This window comes from Epinephelus fuscoguttatus, linkage group LG1 (assembly GCF_011397635.1).
Source record: "Epinephelus fuscoguttatus linkage group LG1, E.fuscoguttatus.final_Chr_v1".
Classification (NCBI taxonomy): domain Eukaryota; kingdom Metazoa; phylum Chordata; class Actinopteri; order Perciformes; family Serranidae; genus Epinephelus; species Epinephelus fuscoguttatus.
This window is the reverse complement of record NC_064752.1, coordinates 47,955,767-47,975,343: the sequence shown is the minus strand read 5'-3', so window position 1 is coordinate 47,975,343 and position 19,577 is coordinate 47,955,767. Positions and strand designations below refer to the sequence as shown.

General features: G+C 42.4%; 1 protein-coding gene across 1 annotated transcript; it reads right to left on the bottom strand.

Annotated features, from left to right (window-relative positions):
* Positions 1 to 1,384: 1,384 nt before the first annotated feature.
* LOC125885565 (uncharacterized) lies at positions 1,385 to 16,212 on the bottom strand. Its single transcript, XM_049571216.1, has 5 exons — positions 16,201 to 16,212; positions 12,662 to 12,988; positions 12,269 to 12,353; positions 3,608 to 3,675; positions 1,385 to 3,529 (listed from the first exon to the last, which is right to left on the bottom strand). Exons 2-5 carry the CDS (start codon positions 12,778 to 12,780, stop codon positions 2,185 to 2,187), a joined length of 1,617 nt encoding a protein of 538 aa, XP_049427173.1. The 5' UTR covers positions 12,781 to 12,988; positions 16,201 to 16,212; the 3' UTR covers positions 1,385 to 2,184.
* Positions 16,213 to 19,577: the final 3,365 nt, after the last annotated feature.

The window sequence follows — 19,577 nt, the reverse complement described above, 5'->3', positions numbered from 1 at the left end:
GGAGTGTAGCTGGTAACTACCAGAGCTGACACACAGAAGCAGGCAGACATATAGGCTGGAAGTTTGCCCAATATTGCTTTATACATAAAAATATACACTCCAAGAACTACATCATATCATAACTAACTATGTAAGGAGCCAGAGAAAAAAGACATTGATCAGGTCAGTGTGTGCCTGCCTCTCGCCCAATATCAGCTGGGATAGGCTCCAGCCCCCCGCGGCCCTCAAGAGGATAAAGGGAGAACATAAGCAGCTTTCCAAATTTTAGAAATAGAGTTGGAGATATGACTCAAATTAAAAATATGAGAATGGGCTAAGCAACACTATCTGCTGCCACCTTTAAGCGATAAGGATCCAGATTGTCTGGACCTGCAGACTTTCTGTGGTCATGTCTCTCAGAGCTTTACAAACTTGTAAAACTGAAAAAGGTTTATAGTCAAACAGATCTGGATTTCCATCAGCTGCAGTATTGGCAGAATACCAGACTCAGCCCAAATAAAATGTTTATTAAACTCACTGAATGGCAGCTTTGTCCTGTATTTCATCTGAGCCAACCAGAGTTTGTTAAGGCAATATGTGTACCAGATGAAGATTTAATTGATTTCCAGAATTTTTAGGGGTTATTTAGGTTCTCTGTAACTGACTTCAGATAAAACTTTAATTTGGACTTTCTAATCATGAAGGTACACTTGTTCTTTAGGGTTCTAAACATAGTCCAATCAACAGAGGAGTTTGAAAATCTTGCTTGGGCCCAAAGTTTATTTCTCAAACGAAGTAATTCTGTAGGACTATCTGAGAACCAAGGATTATCCCTACCGCTGACCCTAAACTTCTCAATAGGAACATGGTTATCAGAGATAGACAGAGAAATTGAGTGAAAATATCCCCATGCCAGTTCAACACCTGCAACGATAATAACTCTTACCTCTTACCTTGGATATTTTCATATTCCTGACACAAGCAATTGCAGAATGATCACTAACATCATTACAAAATATGCCAGTCAAGGTGTATTTATGAGATGTATTTGTTTTAATTAAATCCAGCAAGGCAGATTTATTTTGTGCCCTAGGATTTGGCTGGGTCAGTTAATTAATTAAGGAGTCACACAGTTTACACTTTAAAACAATCTGAGTTTCCTGAAAGCCAATCCCAAATGAAACGTCTATTCCTCTAAAGTGTCACGTGAAGCGACATTCAATTCTAATGACGGCGGCAGCTGATTACAGCTAGATCAGCTGTCAGTAGACACATAATGTTATTGATAAAGATAGATACAGTTATCAGTAGCAGAGCAGCAGTGTTATCTCTGTCTAACAATCACCTGCACCTTTATATCACCTTTATAATATATACAGTGTCCTGCTCAGAGTCACAGGTGTTTATATGATTTAGGCCTTTTCATTAATTGCATCTGTATTTATTGATATTCTGATTGTGAATTCATTATTTAATAACCCAGAATATGACCATGGTGTCTCTGAACACTGGAAATAATTTATTAGGGTCAAATGTTTCAGGGAAAATTTAAATTCTGTAACTCATCAACCGGCCTCTCAGGAATCATCAGAACTCAGGTGTGACTGGAACGCAGATAATAAGGCCTAAAATGTGCCAGGACCGCTACTGTATTCAGAACAGAATGGTATGATTTGTGATATTGGACTCCACAACTTTTCCACACTTTTTCACTTTGAGTTTGAAGAATTACACCTTATCATAATTGTTCGGTCAATTTTAAACACTTTTATTATGCAATTATTTTGCTGACAAACCAAAACAGAATCGACAGTAAAATTGGTGCTGTGTTGGAAACTCCTGCATACAAAATATATATGCAGTGTATTGTGCTGAGGAAAAAACAAACAAACACAACTTTTAAATAAATAATCACATCCTCATATGATTTATGTATGATCAATAGTCCATGTAAACATCCAATGTTGCATTATCTTATACTGATATCAGAGCATTGGATTAAACATAATGTAACAATGATTAGCTGAGATAAACAAATCTGGTGAAGCATAATATCCGCTAGTGAAAAATATATATTTACAGTCTTGCTATACTTTGTGTTTGCCACACAAGGAAAAATGACTAAATGAAAATATACATTCATGATCAAATATTAATAACTGTAGCTGTGGCAATTAGATTCTACTTACAGTACTCGGGTGGCTGTTATGTAACAAATTCAACCTGTTTTGGTCTGTTTATTGGAGAATGTTTGGAACCAGGTAAATTGTCCATTATTGCAGTGACAGCATCTGGTTTGATTTCCCGTTCCTTGAGCTCAGCTATTCTCCTCTGCTCAGCTCCTCCTCTTCTGCACTCAGAACCACTACGTCTTTTCTCCAATGCATGTTGTCGTTCTGCTCTGCCTCTCCTCTGCTCTGAGCCACTCCTCCTCTTAAACCTCCCTGTTCTGCAGTTCAACACACACCCCCCATAATCCCCAATGGTTCCTCCCAGCCCCCAAACACCACAGTCTCTGGCAGTGGAATGAGGCTTGGTGTTATTACCTTGAACAGGGTTGCGGATGTTGCCTGAGGCTTGCATTCTCCTCAGGTGGCTGTTGGTCCTCACAGGGCTACTGAACCTCTGAGCTTGGGATGCAGAGCTCCTGTCTGAGGAGTGCACCCGGCTCTCACTGTAGCTCCTTTTGGGGAGCAACGTGGGCCTCCTGCAATCCAGCATGGGACTCAGTCTGGACTGACGGCTGTGGTTGTAGGTGGAGCGGCAGCACGATGTGCTACAGGTGGAGTAGCGGTTACAGCAGAGAGTGCAGGCACAGCTGGAGAGCAGGGCAGAGTGACTGGCCAGAGAGGAGAGGAACGTGAGGGGGAAGGCACGTTGACACTGGAGGATGCACTTCGGAGAGCTGAGGCGTGATGAGGCAGCAGCAGGTGACACGTGGCAGCTGGAAATAACATCTGACACCGCCGACTTCCCACCCTCCTCCTGGACTGTCTGAATCTGGTGCCACTCCAGCTGCAACAGCCTCTCAAGGTACCTTTCCAAAGGGCCCACTGGCCTGGGCCGAGAGGCCCCACGGCCCTCCATGTTGTAGAAGACAGCCAGCTGACTGAGGCTCCAGGAGTTAAAAGGTGGAGGGAGGAAGTCTGGGAAGTCAAAACTACCTTGGCCATGTCCTCTGGGCCGGTGGCTACGAGAGGAGCAGTTCTCAGCCTTGATGACCTCCGGTCTCAGCTGGAGCTGTGGAGGAACCTGACCAGACACTGACACAGGAAGTCTCTCAGACTCAGACAAGTCAGTGTCACTGTTGCTCTCTCCTTGGCCACACAGACTTCCCACCTCTGGGTTTGGTGACAGTCTCTGCCGCAGATCAGGACTTGAATCAGACAGGCGGTGGCAGGGAAAGGCTAAAGTGTGTCTGCTCCCTCTAACACCTGTGTGCTTGTGTTCCCTGTGGCTGCTGTGCTGAGCAGCTGGCTGCACCTTTGGCTCCATCCTGTTCTCTGTAGGGGACGCCGGATGGGACTTTGAGTCTGAGGTTCCCTGAGCACTAGAAATGAAAGTACATTATATCATCTTAGCATCCAGACACAGAATGGCATGACATTTGCAAAAACAGCAGTCTTACCTGTGTAGAGAAGTGATACGTTTGGTCAAGGGTATGTTAGGTTTCTGCCTTCTTCTTTGCTGCAGCCTCTGGGATTACAGAGAGACAATGTTAAGTCTACACATTTTCTACTTATGACTAAAATTTAAAACTTCAAGCACAAAATTACTTTATAGCATTAATACAGGACTTATGGCCGGTGGGCCAAATCTGGCCTGTGACAGGTTGCAAGGTGGCCTGCTAATTTAAAATTAATATAAATTTATTCACACTGGGATTTTTTTGTACGTTGCTTGTAAGTGACAGAGTGCATAAAGAGATGTCAAAATAGAGCTTGTTCATTAAACAAGGTCCTGGGGGGAGGATTCCCCAGATCCCCTAAACAGAGGTCCTCAAAACTTCAGTTTTGTCCTAAAACAGTCCTAAAAACAAGGGCATAGGTTTTGGTTCAACACATATCAAATGGAGACAGCGAAGGGGGGTCCTCCCACAGAAAATTTTCGGTTATGGATCCATTTTTGTCTTTTCTGTGTAAATTTTTGGTGAAAATGTCTTAAATTGTCTTAAAGGGGCAAAAAGCGAAATCGTTTCACCGCTAGGTTTGCTGTTGTGCACTGCCTGTAGACCAAAACAAAGTGTGTCACTCCTCCTCCTCCCTCTACCAGCCCCCCTCCCCCAGCGTAGCCTAGCGGGCAGCCCGCGAGCCAGCTGCCAGCTGCCAGCTGCCCTTAAACATCACTTCAGGTTAAAGTGGGAAGAAGCAGCGGGTTTATCAGGCAGCTGAGTGAAGCTGGGTGAAGTGGAGGCTGCGGAGGAAACACTGGGATGGGTTAATGTCAGGAGCTTGAGCAGCCCGCCAGGCTCAGTTCTCCACCACAAACCATCTCAACAGTGACCACCTTTTCATTCTCACCACATTCTCCTTCCACCTACAAGCCATTCAAAGCAAGAAATACAACTACAGGACAGCAAACTGGGAAACATACAAATCACACATAGATGAACAACTGAAGGACTCCCCCACCACTCTCACCACCACCACCCACGACCTGGAACACCAAGCATCCCTCTACAGTCAAACAGGGGCGTTGCCAGTGTTACGACTGCTGTCGTAATTTCTTTTTGTTTGGGTTTTGCTGCATGTGTTCTCTGTGCGTATTCTGTTTTCTGTATGCATAGGTGTGTGCCATAGCCCGGCGGTGATTGGTGGATTGGATCTGTCCTCGTTTGTGATTGGCTGCAGCTGAGGGCGTTCGGTTTTTAAAGCACCAAGATGGCAGCTGCTTCGAGCTAGCAGGCAGACCCCACCTTCCTCCTCTCCCAACCGGCCACAGAGGTTTCTGTATTCTAGTAAATCTTTATTGTGTAAAAGACGTAGGGGTGGACTGCCAGTTTTGTTACCCTTTTTTTCTCCTGTTTATTTAGTTAGGGAGGTAAGCTTTTTGTCATTTGTTTTTTTTTATTTGTGTGGTTAGGTTATTTACTTACCCCCTGGGCAGGATTGTTTTTGTTTGTTATTTTGGCCTTAGTCCACCCTGAAGCTATTATTTCAGTTATTTGTTATTTAAATATTGTAAATAAATTCGTACTATTGATCGTTCCGCACGACTTTTTCATTGTGGCTACTTGGGACTTGGGGAAGATGGGGGCCTTTCATGTCATGTCCCAGACACCCCTAGACTGGGCATAACACCAGGAGTTGAAAACATCTGGGACTTTAGCCCTGAAGTCGGAACAATTCTTTACCCGGGGGTTCGGGGGTTTCTCCCCTGGGAAAAATTTGAATAATTCCACATGAATTTAACGTATTTTGACAAAGAGCACTCGCCTTCTATTATTGGGTTGCCCAAATTGTTGGTTAAAACCTGTTAAACCCAAAACTTTGACAACAACTTTGCAAACAGTGTGAAACAATGTGCTAATTACGAAAAATATGCTGCACATCAAATTAAACAGCAGAACCTGGGCTACACCCTTTTTACATGCCCCAAACACAGCTCAAACAACAACTAAATAAATAACAACAAATCAAACTCCATACCTACTCGTCATATTTCAGGCTCTATCACAACGCCACGTTGTGCAAAACACACACCATTCATGTCAAATGAAGCATAGACACTGCTCTTTCCAACAACAACAACAACAACAACAGAAATTGTTTCGCCGAGCCATAGTTGTAAAATTTCTCTTACTGTTGTTGTTTTGCTGTGAAACGTTAATTCGGCCACACGGTATGTTCTGGTAGACTGACATGTTGTGCTGCATTCAAATGAATCTGGGCGAACCTGATGGGCTTTAGGACCCGGGGGGAGCATAACAATGACCGCATCCAGCAGCCGGCACCTCCCCCACAACGGCGTTCTGCTGACTCTGATTGGCTTACAGTGCTGTCAATCTCATGTTGGTGGGTATAGCGTCATTCTATTGGCTCTAACAAATCAAACGAAGTGTCAGTCACTCAAATTGACCAATCCGTTGCGGAGATATGAGCCTCCAAAGCACAGAAGAGTAAACTTGCTTAGAACATGGCACTCTTAAATACCTGATTCTGATTGGTCAATCAACAAAATTCTGCAGTGTTTATTTCTTGAGGTATCACCACTGCTCTGCTGCTCCGTTGCTAGGGACGCCATAGCAACGGCCTTACTGTGCGTTCACACCGAGCGCGAATTCGCAATTTCGCACCTCGAGATTACATACAAAGTCAAGCGATTAGACGCGAATTTGCGCTGGGCGGCTCGATCAGTGACGTCCTGATGTCCAGTTGTTGACACAACAAACTGCTACTCACCGGAGACAGATGGACAGGCACTCTGCAGCTGAAATGGAGCACTTGTAGCTGGTGTCCTGCCGGGAGATCCTGGCGCCAACCCTCACCAACAGGTCCTCAAACTGGGCCCCAGTCAGCCTGAAGTACCACTGAAAGCGGCTATCATCCAGACAGAGTTCCTGGAGGAGGTGATGAAATTCGCCGAGCTTTATGTGCTTCTGCAGGATAGGGGGAACCCAAAAACGACAGTGTTTGACGCATCTGGGACTTCCAGAGCAGGTACAAAGCAGCGATGGTGGTTATCTCAGCCATGGTTGAGGAGAGAATGGCGGGCCAGATGTTCTTTTTTAGTGAAAATGGGCAGGCTTGCTACTCGCACGACTGACGCGATAATGCGAATTAACAAAATGGTCCAGCGTCCAAACTCACACGTTACACGCGGCACGTTACACGCGGCGCGTTACGTTTGAGTAAATCGCTTCACTCACGCCCAGTGTGAATGCACAGTTAGACTGAGGAGCATCAAAATCAGTTAACGTTAGTCCACACAGGCCAAATAGGATCGGAGTGGCAAAATGCAGCATTTTCAGGACATCACTTTTAACATTTTTGGAGCGGACAAAACGCTTGATGTTTGGCTAAAAAATGACAGGTCCCCGGCAAAAAAAAAAAAAAAAAAGAAAGGAAGAGAAAATCACAGCGCCGTCAGGAGCAAACCGGCACAAACAACTAGAAGAAGTAAATAGTAAGCCATGTTCTAAGCGGGATAATGGAACATGACTGGGAATGGACGCTGCACGTCGGGGTGTCATTCTCCTGTCAGGAGTTATTTTTCAACAGTCACCATACATTATCCCTTACTTCACATTTAGATGTGTGTGTGTGTGTGTGTGTGTGTGTGTGTGTGTGTGGTCAGTTTGGAGTGGGAAATACATGAAAAAAACGAAACGGACAGTTGTATGTGTATATACTAAACATCATCAGGGATTTACAGAAACAAACAAGTCATGTACATATGCCATGTAAGCTGGTGTGACAGTGAGTGTGATGTGTGCTGCTGTGCTGCGTGCATTGCTGTCTTGTTGTGCTTCTGTGCTGTGCCGTGGACTTTAAGTTGGAAACGAGGTGCTTTATTAGTAAAAAAAAAACAAAAAACAACAACAACAACAACAACAAAAAAACAGAGGCTTAAAAGATCCAGGGCTGTGCCCAAAAGATCTGGGGCTATAGCCGGGAATGCCCAGGTCTAACAACGTCCATGCAGTCAAATACTCACCAAAGCCCGAGAACAAACAATACCCTAAAATACTGCCAAGACCCTGACACAAATACTACCCCCCCATCTCCTCCAACTCATCAGACAGAAAAGGAAGCTATGCAGAGACTTCATCCGGTTCAGATCACCCCACACCAAAACAGAAATAAACAGATTTCAAAGCACCATCAAATCACAACTCATCCTCCACAAACAAAAAACCTGGAAATCATTCTACCACAAACTGGACCATGACACAAACTCCCTGACCTTCTGGCAGAAAATCAAGACTATCACTGGAGATCCACAAAGCAACACCAACCCCCCGCTCAAATCATCTGGCACAATCATCACAAGCAGTAAAGAAAAAGCCACACTCTTCCGCAACCACCTTGAAAATATTCACTCATGCCCAAATGACCCCCACTTCGCCAGCACATGGAAAGATCTGGTAAACAGGGAAATCACATAACACAACACATCACTGAGAAATGCAATTAACCCCACCACGGAGCACCACCCCCTCACAAAATCCGTCACCACCCAAGAAATTCAACTACACCTGAAAAAAATGAAGAACAAAGCACCTGGAGAAGACACTGTGGACACCGTATTAATAAAAACAAGCACCGATGACCTATCTTCAACACCTTGGATAACTCTTCACCACCTGCCTCACGACCGGACACTTCCCCTCACCCTGGAAAACTGCACTTGTCACCATGATCCATAACCAGGAAAAGACCCCCACAGCTTCACTAGCTACCACCCCATAAGCCTCCTTAGTCATATTGGAAAACTGTTTGAACGAATCCTCACATCATGACTCAATAACCACATCGAATCAATGGGCCTCCTAGCAATACACCAAGCCGGATTCAGAAAAGGAAGAGTCACCACAGACAACATCCTCCGTTTATCAGAAGACATCCACAGAAATTTCAACAAGAAACAAATAACCCTGGCAATATTCTTCTACATTGAAAAAGCATGTGATAATGTATGGCTGTGGTGGCCTAAAATGCCACTACCTCGTCTCTCCTGGCAAAAGGCTGTCGGTTACTTCAAGATGGTTTTTTAAGCCCTGGCCACAGGAAGTGGGAGAGACCATCCAGGGGGAAGGAAGGAAGGAGAAGCTTGGACTTTTAATTCATCAAGTTTTTGTCTGTGTTTTTTTCAGTTAGTAAAGACAATTTAGTTTTTGTAAATAGTTTGTTTTGATAATTTGATTGTGGGTTTCTGAGTTTGTTAGATGTTTAGTTTGAAGTCACCTTAGTTTCCCCCTTGTTTATGTTGGACTAGTCCTTTGTCTATTTAAACCCCCAGCATGTCTCACTCTGGTTAGGTCTGTTTGATTATGTTTGTTAGGTGGTAGATTTAGTTTTTTTTTTTGCTTAGTTGACCTCTTTTAGTGTGGGCCCAGGTTTGGTTTATTTTCTACCAAATTAAGTTGAATATTTTGTTATTGATTTATTCTTTGCAAGTTTAATTAAAAGGAGTAAGATCTTTTCCACACCTTTGTCCCATGCCTGATTGCTTGGTCCTTCACAATGGCATAATGGACTCAAATTCAGACTTCTGGATTCAAACCTCAAACTCCCACAACCCACCCAGTCCATCATCTCCAACTTCCTCAGTAACCGACAAATCAAAGTCAAAGTTGCCTCCACCCTTTCATCACCTTTCACCCCCCAAGCAGGAGTTCCCCAAGGTGCAGTTTTAAGTCCCCTCCTCTTCCTTCTATACATTTACAATATCTACTACCCTCCAGCCACCATAGCCAGTCTCACAGTTCGCTGACGATCTTTGTTACTGGTCAAGCTCAACAAACCGACAACTAGCAGCCAAAAAACTCAACACATGCATCACTGAAATAGAAAACTGGTCAAATCTCTGGAGAATCAAACTAAACCCTGCCAAAACTTAATGCATCTTCTTCACCAAAAACCAACACCTACAGCACAACATCAGCCTGTCACTAAACAACCAACCACTCCACGTCAGTAAAGAAGCAACCTTCCTCGGAGTCACCTTCCAAAACAACATGACCTGGACCAAACACATCAATAACCTGGAACAAAAAGCAAACAATAGACTCAATCACCTCAAAGCCCTCTGTGGAATACATGGTGCATCACCCTCAACAGTTACCAAAGTCTACTTATCATACTACATCAGACCACTATTCAAATACTCTGTTCCCGCCTGGATCACCATCTCTGACAACCAATTACAACGACTACAGACAATAGCAAAGCTCTAAAACTGGCCCATAGACTCCCCTTCTTCATCAGTAACCGCTACATACACTCAATAACAGGCATCCAGACCATAAGACAACGTCACCAAACCATAGCCCTGAAATATCTCAACAACCCCACCCTGCAGAAGACCGTCAAGGAAGTCTGCCTCATAACCAACCCCTGTCATTCATCCTCCAACTGACCAACACCACCCTACCTCCAAACCCTCCATGACCTGAGCAACTGAGTACACGAAACACTACAATACCAACCACTCACATGAACACACACACACACACACACACCAATGTAGATAACACACTATTCACAATGTAGATTGCACGTTATATACACAGGCCTGCACTAAACACACATGAACACACACACACACCAATGAAAATTTAACACAACATGCACTATACACTGTCTTTTGTTTTGTTTGTGTTTGTTTTTCTTGTCCTGTTTTCTTTCCTCTCTCTGTCTCTCTCTGTCTCTCTCTCTCTCTCTCTCCTTCATGCCTTGCCCCACATGCGCCCTCCTCCCTCCAGAGTCCTGCTCCTCCCACCTCTCCCGCCGCCACCAGCACCATTAATGCCATGGTACAAGCCATCGTGTCGTAAGTTAGATACACGGAAGAGGAGAGTGAGTCTAACGTTACAGCCAAGATAGTCAAATGCAGTTTTAAAACTCAACCGGAGTCAGTGATGACTGATGAGTTTTAGAATAAGGTTACAGTGCTAATATTAGATAGTAGCATTAACGTTACTAGTAAGTGGAAACGCACAAGGAAGATAACGTTAATGTTTCAGAGGCTATGCTACAGTAGGCTAACGTTAGTCATTAGCAGCTGGATGCTGTGTTGTCATATATAACGTTATGAACTGAACTGAACTTCTTTAGGCTGCTGCACAAAAAACGAAATGACATTTCGCATACTCCAAGCAAAAAGAAACAAAACATTTAAAAACAATTTGTGCAACATATAAGAAAGAACATATAGTGCAGTAGTAAGATGAAAAGGGTCGACATTTCACAGTCAAAAACTCCACATCCTGAGAATGCGACCTGAGAATGCGACCAATGCGAATCATTGTAATGATTGGTCAGAGTTTTCTTAGAACCATATGAGAATCTGGTGGGGGGGGGACATATCCCCCCCAATTCCTGAAAAACACAAATTGCCCCCCCGAATTCTAAACTTCTTTCTTACATGTTGTGCAAACTGGCAGATGAAAACAAACAAGGCACCTAAGTGTACATGGACATTATTAAAAATGTGATGTGATAAGGACAAAATAGGCACATTTTGTTAATGGGATATTTATTCCTATAAAGATGATTAATGAATGGATATGAATTTAATTAAATAAACCTGATTTTGTTGGGTCAGCTAGTGTAACTTGTAAGTATTTATTGTGCTCTTAGAACTGTACTAATACTAGCAATTCTGGCTCTGTAAAAACATGATCAGTTAGTTTAACCCAGCTCAGTTAGGGGCTCATATTCTGATAATCATCCATATCCACTACTGTATATAGTCGTCCCATATACTTTGAGAAAGGGAAGATGATGAGGAGAACTGGGGATCTGTGAGAGGCGAGAGATGAGAATGTGAGTGGACATAACATGCCTGAGACCCTGAAAGTAGAACTAACAGCGAAGCAGTGAAAAGGAGGGTGATGGCTGGCTCCATGTAGCTACTATTGGCTGTTTAAGAGAAATAAACTGTAAAGGTAAGCATATGATTCTCTGTGTAGTTCTTTTTGAATGACTTGGTGATGGTGATAAGGCTCTATGAAATTGTGAAATATACTGGCAATCTCAAGCGCTCTGTGGGCATGATTTGCATGGTGCAATTAAAAAAAAAAATCACAAATGATTGTGCCTCCCCAAACTTCTCATGAGATCTCCACCCATGATTATGAGTTTTTATTTCTGGTGGAATTCACTTACATTTTAGTGTGCCATCAGCTTATTAATAGCATTTTAACCTAAACAAAGAAAAGTGTAACATTTCCAGAAAGGTAAGTGTTGCTTTAACTGACTCCTGGCCTACTGTAATTTTGCAAATTGCCCCCCAGATTAAAGCAAGTATATCTGCTTTACAGTAGTGCTACAACTTTTTCCACCATGGATAGGCCAATTTTTGGCGACAGGATCAACTGATTAATTGTCTGAAAAATGTGAAAAATGCGCGATGTATGTTGTCCAGGCAAAAGTTAAAAACTCAAAAATATTAAATGTAGAGAGATATAAAACAATGAAACACATATTTGAGAAGCTCTAATCGGCAGATGTTTGGAAATTCGGCTTTTAAAATGAATAAGAAATTTATTATGGATGTCATTTCTTTTTTTGTGATTGTCTAATTGATAAAACGACTCATGTTTTCAGCTTTACTTCACACTTACCTTCTCGTTATTATTTTCCTGACTTGGGAGCGCGTACTGCGGCTGCAGTGACTTCCTTTGTGACTGCCGCCTGCCCATTTTGTTGCTTCAAAAACGAAACAGATAAAATATTAAATACAACCAGTGACCCAATTAACACTGCATAAGAATAGCCTACTAGATGAAATATATAAAGAATCATACATCCCCTGTTTTGTACTACCGACACGACGGTGTAATTTGTAGTTTGAAATTATTCATATTGAAGATCAATTCACAGCGTTTGGAGATCAAAGTGCGGAACGACGAGCATCTCCGCGTCAGCACAGGACGACAGTCCAGCTGGAGACAGCGTTACACAGATACTACAGCATCTCTGTTTCCACCGATTAGCACTGCACAACAACATCTTACCTGGCCACATTCGGCCTGTTGTTGGTCCACGACGCCTTCCTCTTCCAGTCCTTGTCCCTGATGGATGAAGCCCTCTCCAGGCATTGTTGTGACACTCGCTCCTGTAGAATTGTGCCCATCCCAGCTTCCACAAGGCACCAATGAAAACGGCGAATGGGTTGTTCATGCGAAACACGGAGCTGCGATCATAATGAGTGGGGGTCGAAATGCTCTAAAAGCACTCCTTATTTCAATATGATAAAAAAAAATATGTCGTCGTGATGAACGATTCAGCTGCCGTCCAGCAGAGCGCAGTGCAGCTCTATACCATCTGATGATCTCTACCTGCTGGGAAGGAGAGATGAGCAGAGGGGACTGATGACGGGACATGAAGGCAGCTTGTTCGCTTCTGTGTATATTTATTAATGCTTGTACACATGCTGTAGGCGTAGACCAAAGTAAAAAAACAAAACAGCATAACCTTATTGTAAAGAAATAAATAATCAGTCGATGAAAACAGATTTATTGTTCTTATTTATTTTAATGTTTTTCAAACTGCAACACAGTATGGGCATTTTGTATTTTCTACAGTCCCAGTATGTTTAAAAATAAGACCCATGGTCCTTTATAATTTGACATTCCTCTACATTAGTCAGAGCTAAATAAAAGATCCTTGTGTCTTGTGCAAATTAAAAAAATAAACTCAAAATCGATAATGCAATGCAGTAGGGCCCAAAAACCAATATTGCTGCTCCTCAATATAAATTTTACAAACTTTATTCCAAAAAAGTTGGGTTGCTGTGTAAAACATAAATAAAAACAGCAATGCAATGATTTGCAAGTCCTTTCTGAACAAGGGCGGACTTACCATTAGGCAAACGCAGGCAATTGCCTGGGGCCCTGAGATATTTTTTTGGCATTTTTGCCTTTATAGATAGGACAATTGAGTGTGAAGGGGGGAGAGATCGATGGGTAATGACATGCAGCAAAGGGCCACAGGTTGGAGTCGAACCCGGGCCGCTGCGGCAACAGCCTTGTACATGGGGCGCCTGCTCTATCCACTAAGCCACCGACACCCCAGGGCCCCGAGATTTTAAGGGGCCCCCAAACGTCTCATAAAAACTGATTAATAAAGTTTTCTTCGATTGAAAGCAATTATTAATGTTTTTCTCTTAATTCATATTCTCTTAAAAACACATCAAAATGCTTAATCTATCATGATTGTTTCGACAGCTCCTCCTGTCAGTGTCAGCTGACAGTCCTCAGAGGAGGATGCAGTAGAGATGGAGTAGAGAGTGACACGAGTGATGCTTTTCATCACGAAGATGTGAGTATGAAAGCGGTTGAAATGGTAAACTATATCCTACTATCCATTAAATGGAGAAACCTCTGTCCGTCCGTCTGTCATCATCCGTTTTCCTCCTCACTGCTTTGACCTATTTCTCTGAACTTGCACATAGGTTTTCATCTTGGTCATGTGCAGCAGCCACAATGCTGTTTTTGCATTTTTTCCCACATTTCTACTGTTTATATTTGCATTTTTCCACTACACATTCATACTGTGAGCACCATTAGCAGCGCGAGCTCTGCATGCACGGAGGCCACTTGGAAAACACCTGCGCTGGGACCACAGTTTGGCTGGGAAGCCTTTATCTCCAACACTTGCGGATCGAAACCACTTGTTGATAATTATTAACTAATTTACCAAAAGTGCCAGTAAAATGTCAATGGCGTGGGTGGTAAACAATATGCTGTAAATAGTGTAATGGCCAAGGCCACACAAAATAAAATCCAGAAGTGGAAATATTGTTTATACACACACCTCACTACTTTAAGTACACTGGTTAATTTCTTTTGCAGGCAACCACACCCCAAAAAATATAAAAAAAAATTATAGGCCTATGAAATGATCAGATAATATATCATATCCAAATTTAAATCCACACTACACAGTTTATTTGATTTATAATCTGTATTTACTTTAAGCCATATGCTTTATGAATGGAGTGCACACATTTTCACATTGTAGGGTTTTCTGTTATATTAATCATTTTTATCCTTTGTTTGAGTTACCATACTGGTGGGAGGTCTCTTCCTGGAGAAGCAAAAGGCATGGGCAGAGAGCTGCTAAATCCTCATCAGGCTCATCAGGCAAAACCATCTACTGCCATGTCATTTTGTGAGGTCAGTTTGTTCAGTTAATACCTTGCTTTGCAGCTGTTATTTTGAGTATAGTTCTATTTTGTTTACCTCTTTTATAGATGATTTTATAGATAATTATTTTATAGCTCATGACTAAACTACTCCGAATATGTCACATAAAACACTTCAAAGTAATTTTATCCACGTTTTCATCACGCAGATGTCAAGTGTTATTCAGAGCTGCAGTGATGTAATCAGTGTAAAATAGCAAAACTATCACTTTCGACTTAAAGGGACATTGTGTAACATTTTCAGTTGTTTATTGGCAAAAATCAAAGTCTGCATTCATAAATATGTCGTCATTGGTTTACTATTACCTCCACCGATAATCTGACTTATTCTTGTAAAAGGAGAATTTCAGATTTGTTTGTACATTGTGCGGGTAAGTCATCTGGGGGGTTCTATAACGTTTTGCCATCTTGAGAATACATCCGCCAGCAAGGGACAGCAGCCCCGCCTTCAGCGTTTTCGTTGAGAGCCAGGCCAACACTGCTTGACTGAGAAGCCGAAGGAGAGGAGCAAGAGATGCTTTGCTACTACTGCAGCAAAACAAAGTCCCAGTCTTTGAGCATATTGCAGCATCATGCATATGCAGCATCACAGGAGATGGAATCCTCATTGCCAAGAAAGCGCAAAAGGGAATCAAAAAGGCAACGTGCCGGCGAATTCAAAAAACAAGGGTCAGCATCACGGTAGCCTTTCCCAGGTGGAAAGAGCTGCTCAAGGAGAAAAGTAATGCAATCACAGGTGCTGGCCACGAACGGCTGTTAGCGGCGCAGTGATGCGAGGAAAGGGATAAGGTGTGTGAGGTTCAGCCACTTGTCAGTTGTCAAAAGACACAACGTGATTGGTTTGTTTCGATTAACATCCGCCCCAACAGTCCTATGTTGTAAAGACAGCCAGCATGGTGAGGACGGGGTGTGTCAACTCGCGTTGCGTGTGTCTGTGTAGGAGCCTGAATGAATACTCCATGAAGTATCGGACTTGGCCAAGATGGCAGAGTGAGCACACGCACGATCGAGAGCTGCAAACCAAAGGAAATTTACTCAAGTGGAACAGTGAGGGTTAGATGGCATATTAAATCGTGGATACTGACGACGTGGTCACGAAATCAAGGAAGTAAAAACTTTGTTCTTTAATGCTCTGCTATCGAGCCGAAGCAGACTAACGTACTAACTATTAGCTAACTGCTAGCTAACTGCTATCTAGCTTCCGTGCAGCGACATGGATGTAATACCACCGAAGGAGAACCCTCTACAGCACAACCCTCATAACTACTGCATGTCGGGCACATCACTGGTTTCCCTTGTCAACCAGGAGTTCCCTCCCCTCCCTGCCAGCCTAGCCATCACACCCACCAAGCCTCCTGCGCCCAAGAAGATGAAATCGCACCCTTAAGATGTGGACAGCTGGGACATTGTTCAGAAAATATCGCTCATCCTTAACACCAGACTGGATAGTTTGGAAAACAAAGTGGAAAAACTGATATCTGACAACACGCTTAAGATTGAGGGTTTGAAGAAAAGCATTGACTTTGCTTTTGGAGAGATACGTGAGATTAAAGAGAACGTGAAACAGGTGGATGTTAGAGTCAGTGAAGCTGAGAAGAAAGTGAGTATTTTGGAACAATGAGCAACCGATCTTAAAAACTACGGACTGCGCTGGAACCTACGCCTGTACGGGTGTGGCTGAAAACAAGGAGCAAGACGTCCGTAAAGAGGTGACAAAAATCTGCCAGGCTATCCTAGCCGACCTCAAAGCCAAACTGCCTGATGTTATTGACACAGTTCATCGGCTTGGTCAACCAAAGAAAGATGCCACCAAACCTCAAGGGATCATCATTCAGTTTACTGGCCGTACCTACCGTGACGCTGTGTGGCAAGCGGCTAAAGCCTGATTTATGGTCCTGCGTTAAATCAATGACATCGCTACGTGGTAGGGTATGTGGCTACGCAAAAGGCTCGCCGTAGCCCCCGGTGTAGCCTGACGTGCACCTCCCCAAAAATGTAACTACATGTTGAGGCAACACAGACCCAGTGCAGACCGAGAGGGCTGTGATTAGTTTGCTTGGTAGCAACGCATTTCCGGTTCTGTATTGGCAGATTGCGCCATCCCCGGCATCTGTAAACATCTTCCGTTGCGATGTAGATGTATTAAGGCCCATTTATGCTCGTTCAATAAGGATACGGACAGAGCCGTCTGTCCGTGCTCCGCGTTCATTTCTCTGTGACTGGAAAAGCCGGAAGCTAAACAAAGAATCAACTAGAGACAACGATAACCATTCAGGAAAGGAACGCAGCCTCCTACCGCTCTGGCGGTGAATTGCACCGCGACGAAATGGAGTGACGGAGAAATTCAAAGGGTTCACGACGGCGTCACGGCAACGACGTAGGTACGTTGTAAGTACGCCGCAGGACCATAAATCAAGCTTAAGAAGAACACCTTCCTCCAAAAACAGGAGACTGCTGTGGCCCCTGGTGGCGAAGGCACGACAAGACGGCAAGGCGGCATACTTCGCTGGGGGGCGACCCTTTTCCAATGGGACTGAGCTGTTTCCTCCTACCAGGTGATCAACGGGATCAACATGTAGCACTGCTTAATATGGCCTTAAACTAAGAAGACTGTTTGGTATTCTGCTGCTCAATGACTTAAAATGGTTACTTGAAATACCTGATGTTGATAAAACAATTCCCTTCTCAGTCTCATATTGTTACTAAAAGTATTTTATTTAATTTACTACTACATTGGTTCAATATTATATAACTTTTGGCTTAAACATGGCCTATGTCATGCACTTTGTGCCAGAATTGCCTGAGAAGCAGAAAAAGCAAATCTCTCATAGGTTGGCCTTCATTGTTCCACTTCTAGTTATACAGAAGTTAATAGGCAGCTCTTGATGGTGAGTTTGCATTTTCAGTTTTCATCCAGACTAATTCTACATATTCTGTTCATTTGTTGTTGTTGTTGTTAGGTCTTTATCTATTATTACACTCAATGCCAGGGGATTAAGAAATAGTATTGAGCGCAAGGCTCTATTTTTGTTTTTGAAGCAGCACAAAAGTAATTTTTATTTTTTACAAGAATCACATTCAGATCCAACAGATAGTAAACTCTGGAGATCACACTGGGGTGATGATCTATGGCTGGCTCATGGATCTGAATACTCTGCTGGCGTCGCCACTTTAAGATACAGTTTTGCAGGAAACACACTGTTAACAGTTTGTGACAGTTCTGGACATTTTATACTTCAAGTGTTGAATATCGACAGTATCACCCTGATAGTTGTTAATATCTATGGATATAACTCTAGCTATGAGAATAATCTGCTTCTTGAGACATTAGAGAAACATATTCAAAATGCCCTCAGCATTTTCCAATCTCAGGAATTTTGGTTGGTGGGGATTATAATATGATTTTAGATCATAATCTGGACTGTTGGCCTCCTCGTAACTCAACTGTAGTCAATGACAATTTAAAACAATTTATGTAAAAATTTAATTTAATTGATGTATGGAGAAATAACAACCCCAACAAAAGGGACTTTACATGGAGTAATAAAAACGCCACCAGAAAATCTAGGTTAGACTTTTGGTTAGCCTCCGACAGCTTAATGATTGACAAGATATCAGTTAATATTATTACAACGCCACTAACAGATCATAATACTGTCTCTATTTTTATTCCATTATACTCTACTTCCACTAAAGTGTGCAGGAGTGCTTATTGGAAACTGAATGGCTCATTATTGCAATATGAGAAAGTGAAAACAGATATTAAAAATATAATTATTGAATTCTGGGATAGAGCAAGATCTGAGAATGCTTTTGGTAGTAATTGGGAACTTTTGAAATATAAAGCTGGACAATATCTTAGACAGTTTGGTAGTACCCTAGCAAAAAATTGTACACTGGAAGAAGAAAAGGTAGCCTCAAAAATTATTGAATTATCTCAGATGAGCCCTGCTGATATGTCAGACCAAGAAAAATTAAGTCTGAAAGTATTGAAAAAGGAACCTTAACTCCTACGCTGACGCAAGGGCTTATCACTTTAATCCCTGAACCCAAAAAAGACCACCTTCTCATTGATAATTGGCGCCCTATCTCATTATTAAATAGCGACTACAAAATTTTTGCATTTATAATTTCCAAATGGCTTAAAAATGTCCTAGATAAGATCATAGAAGAAACTCAGTCAGCATTCATGCGAAAGAGACACATTTCCAATAATATTCAACTTGTTTTAGATTTAATTGACTATTCATTCCTGTGTCCTGATGATAGTTTGATTCTCTTTTTAGATTTTTATACGGCATTCGACACTGTTGAACACAACTTTATATTTAGAACAATTGAAAGGTTTGGTTTTGGCGAATTTTTCTCTAAAGCTGTCAAAACATTGTACTATAATGGTAATAGCTCCATCAGATTAAAAAATGGGACATCCCCAAGTTTTGAGTTACAAAGGGGTATTCGGCAGGGCTGTCCTGCTTCACCTTATCTATTTATTTTATGTACTCAACTTCTTTCCACCCATATTAAAAATAGTCCATTGAAAGGGATTTGTATAGCAGATAAAGAGGTTATTATTAGCCAACTGGCAGATGACACTACACTCTTTTTAAAAAATGCCAGCCAAGTTCCCACTGCTATCAAAATAATAGAAGCATTCTCAGCACCATCGGGTCTTTGCCTTAATCTGAAAAAATGTGAACTGTTCTCACTTAAAGAATGTAACA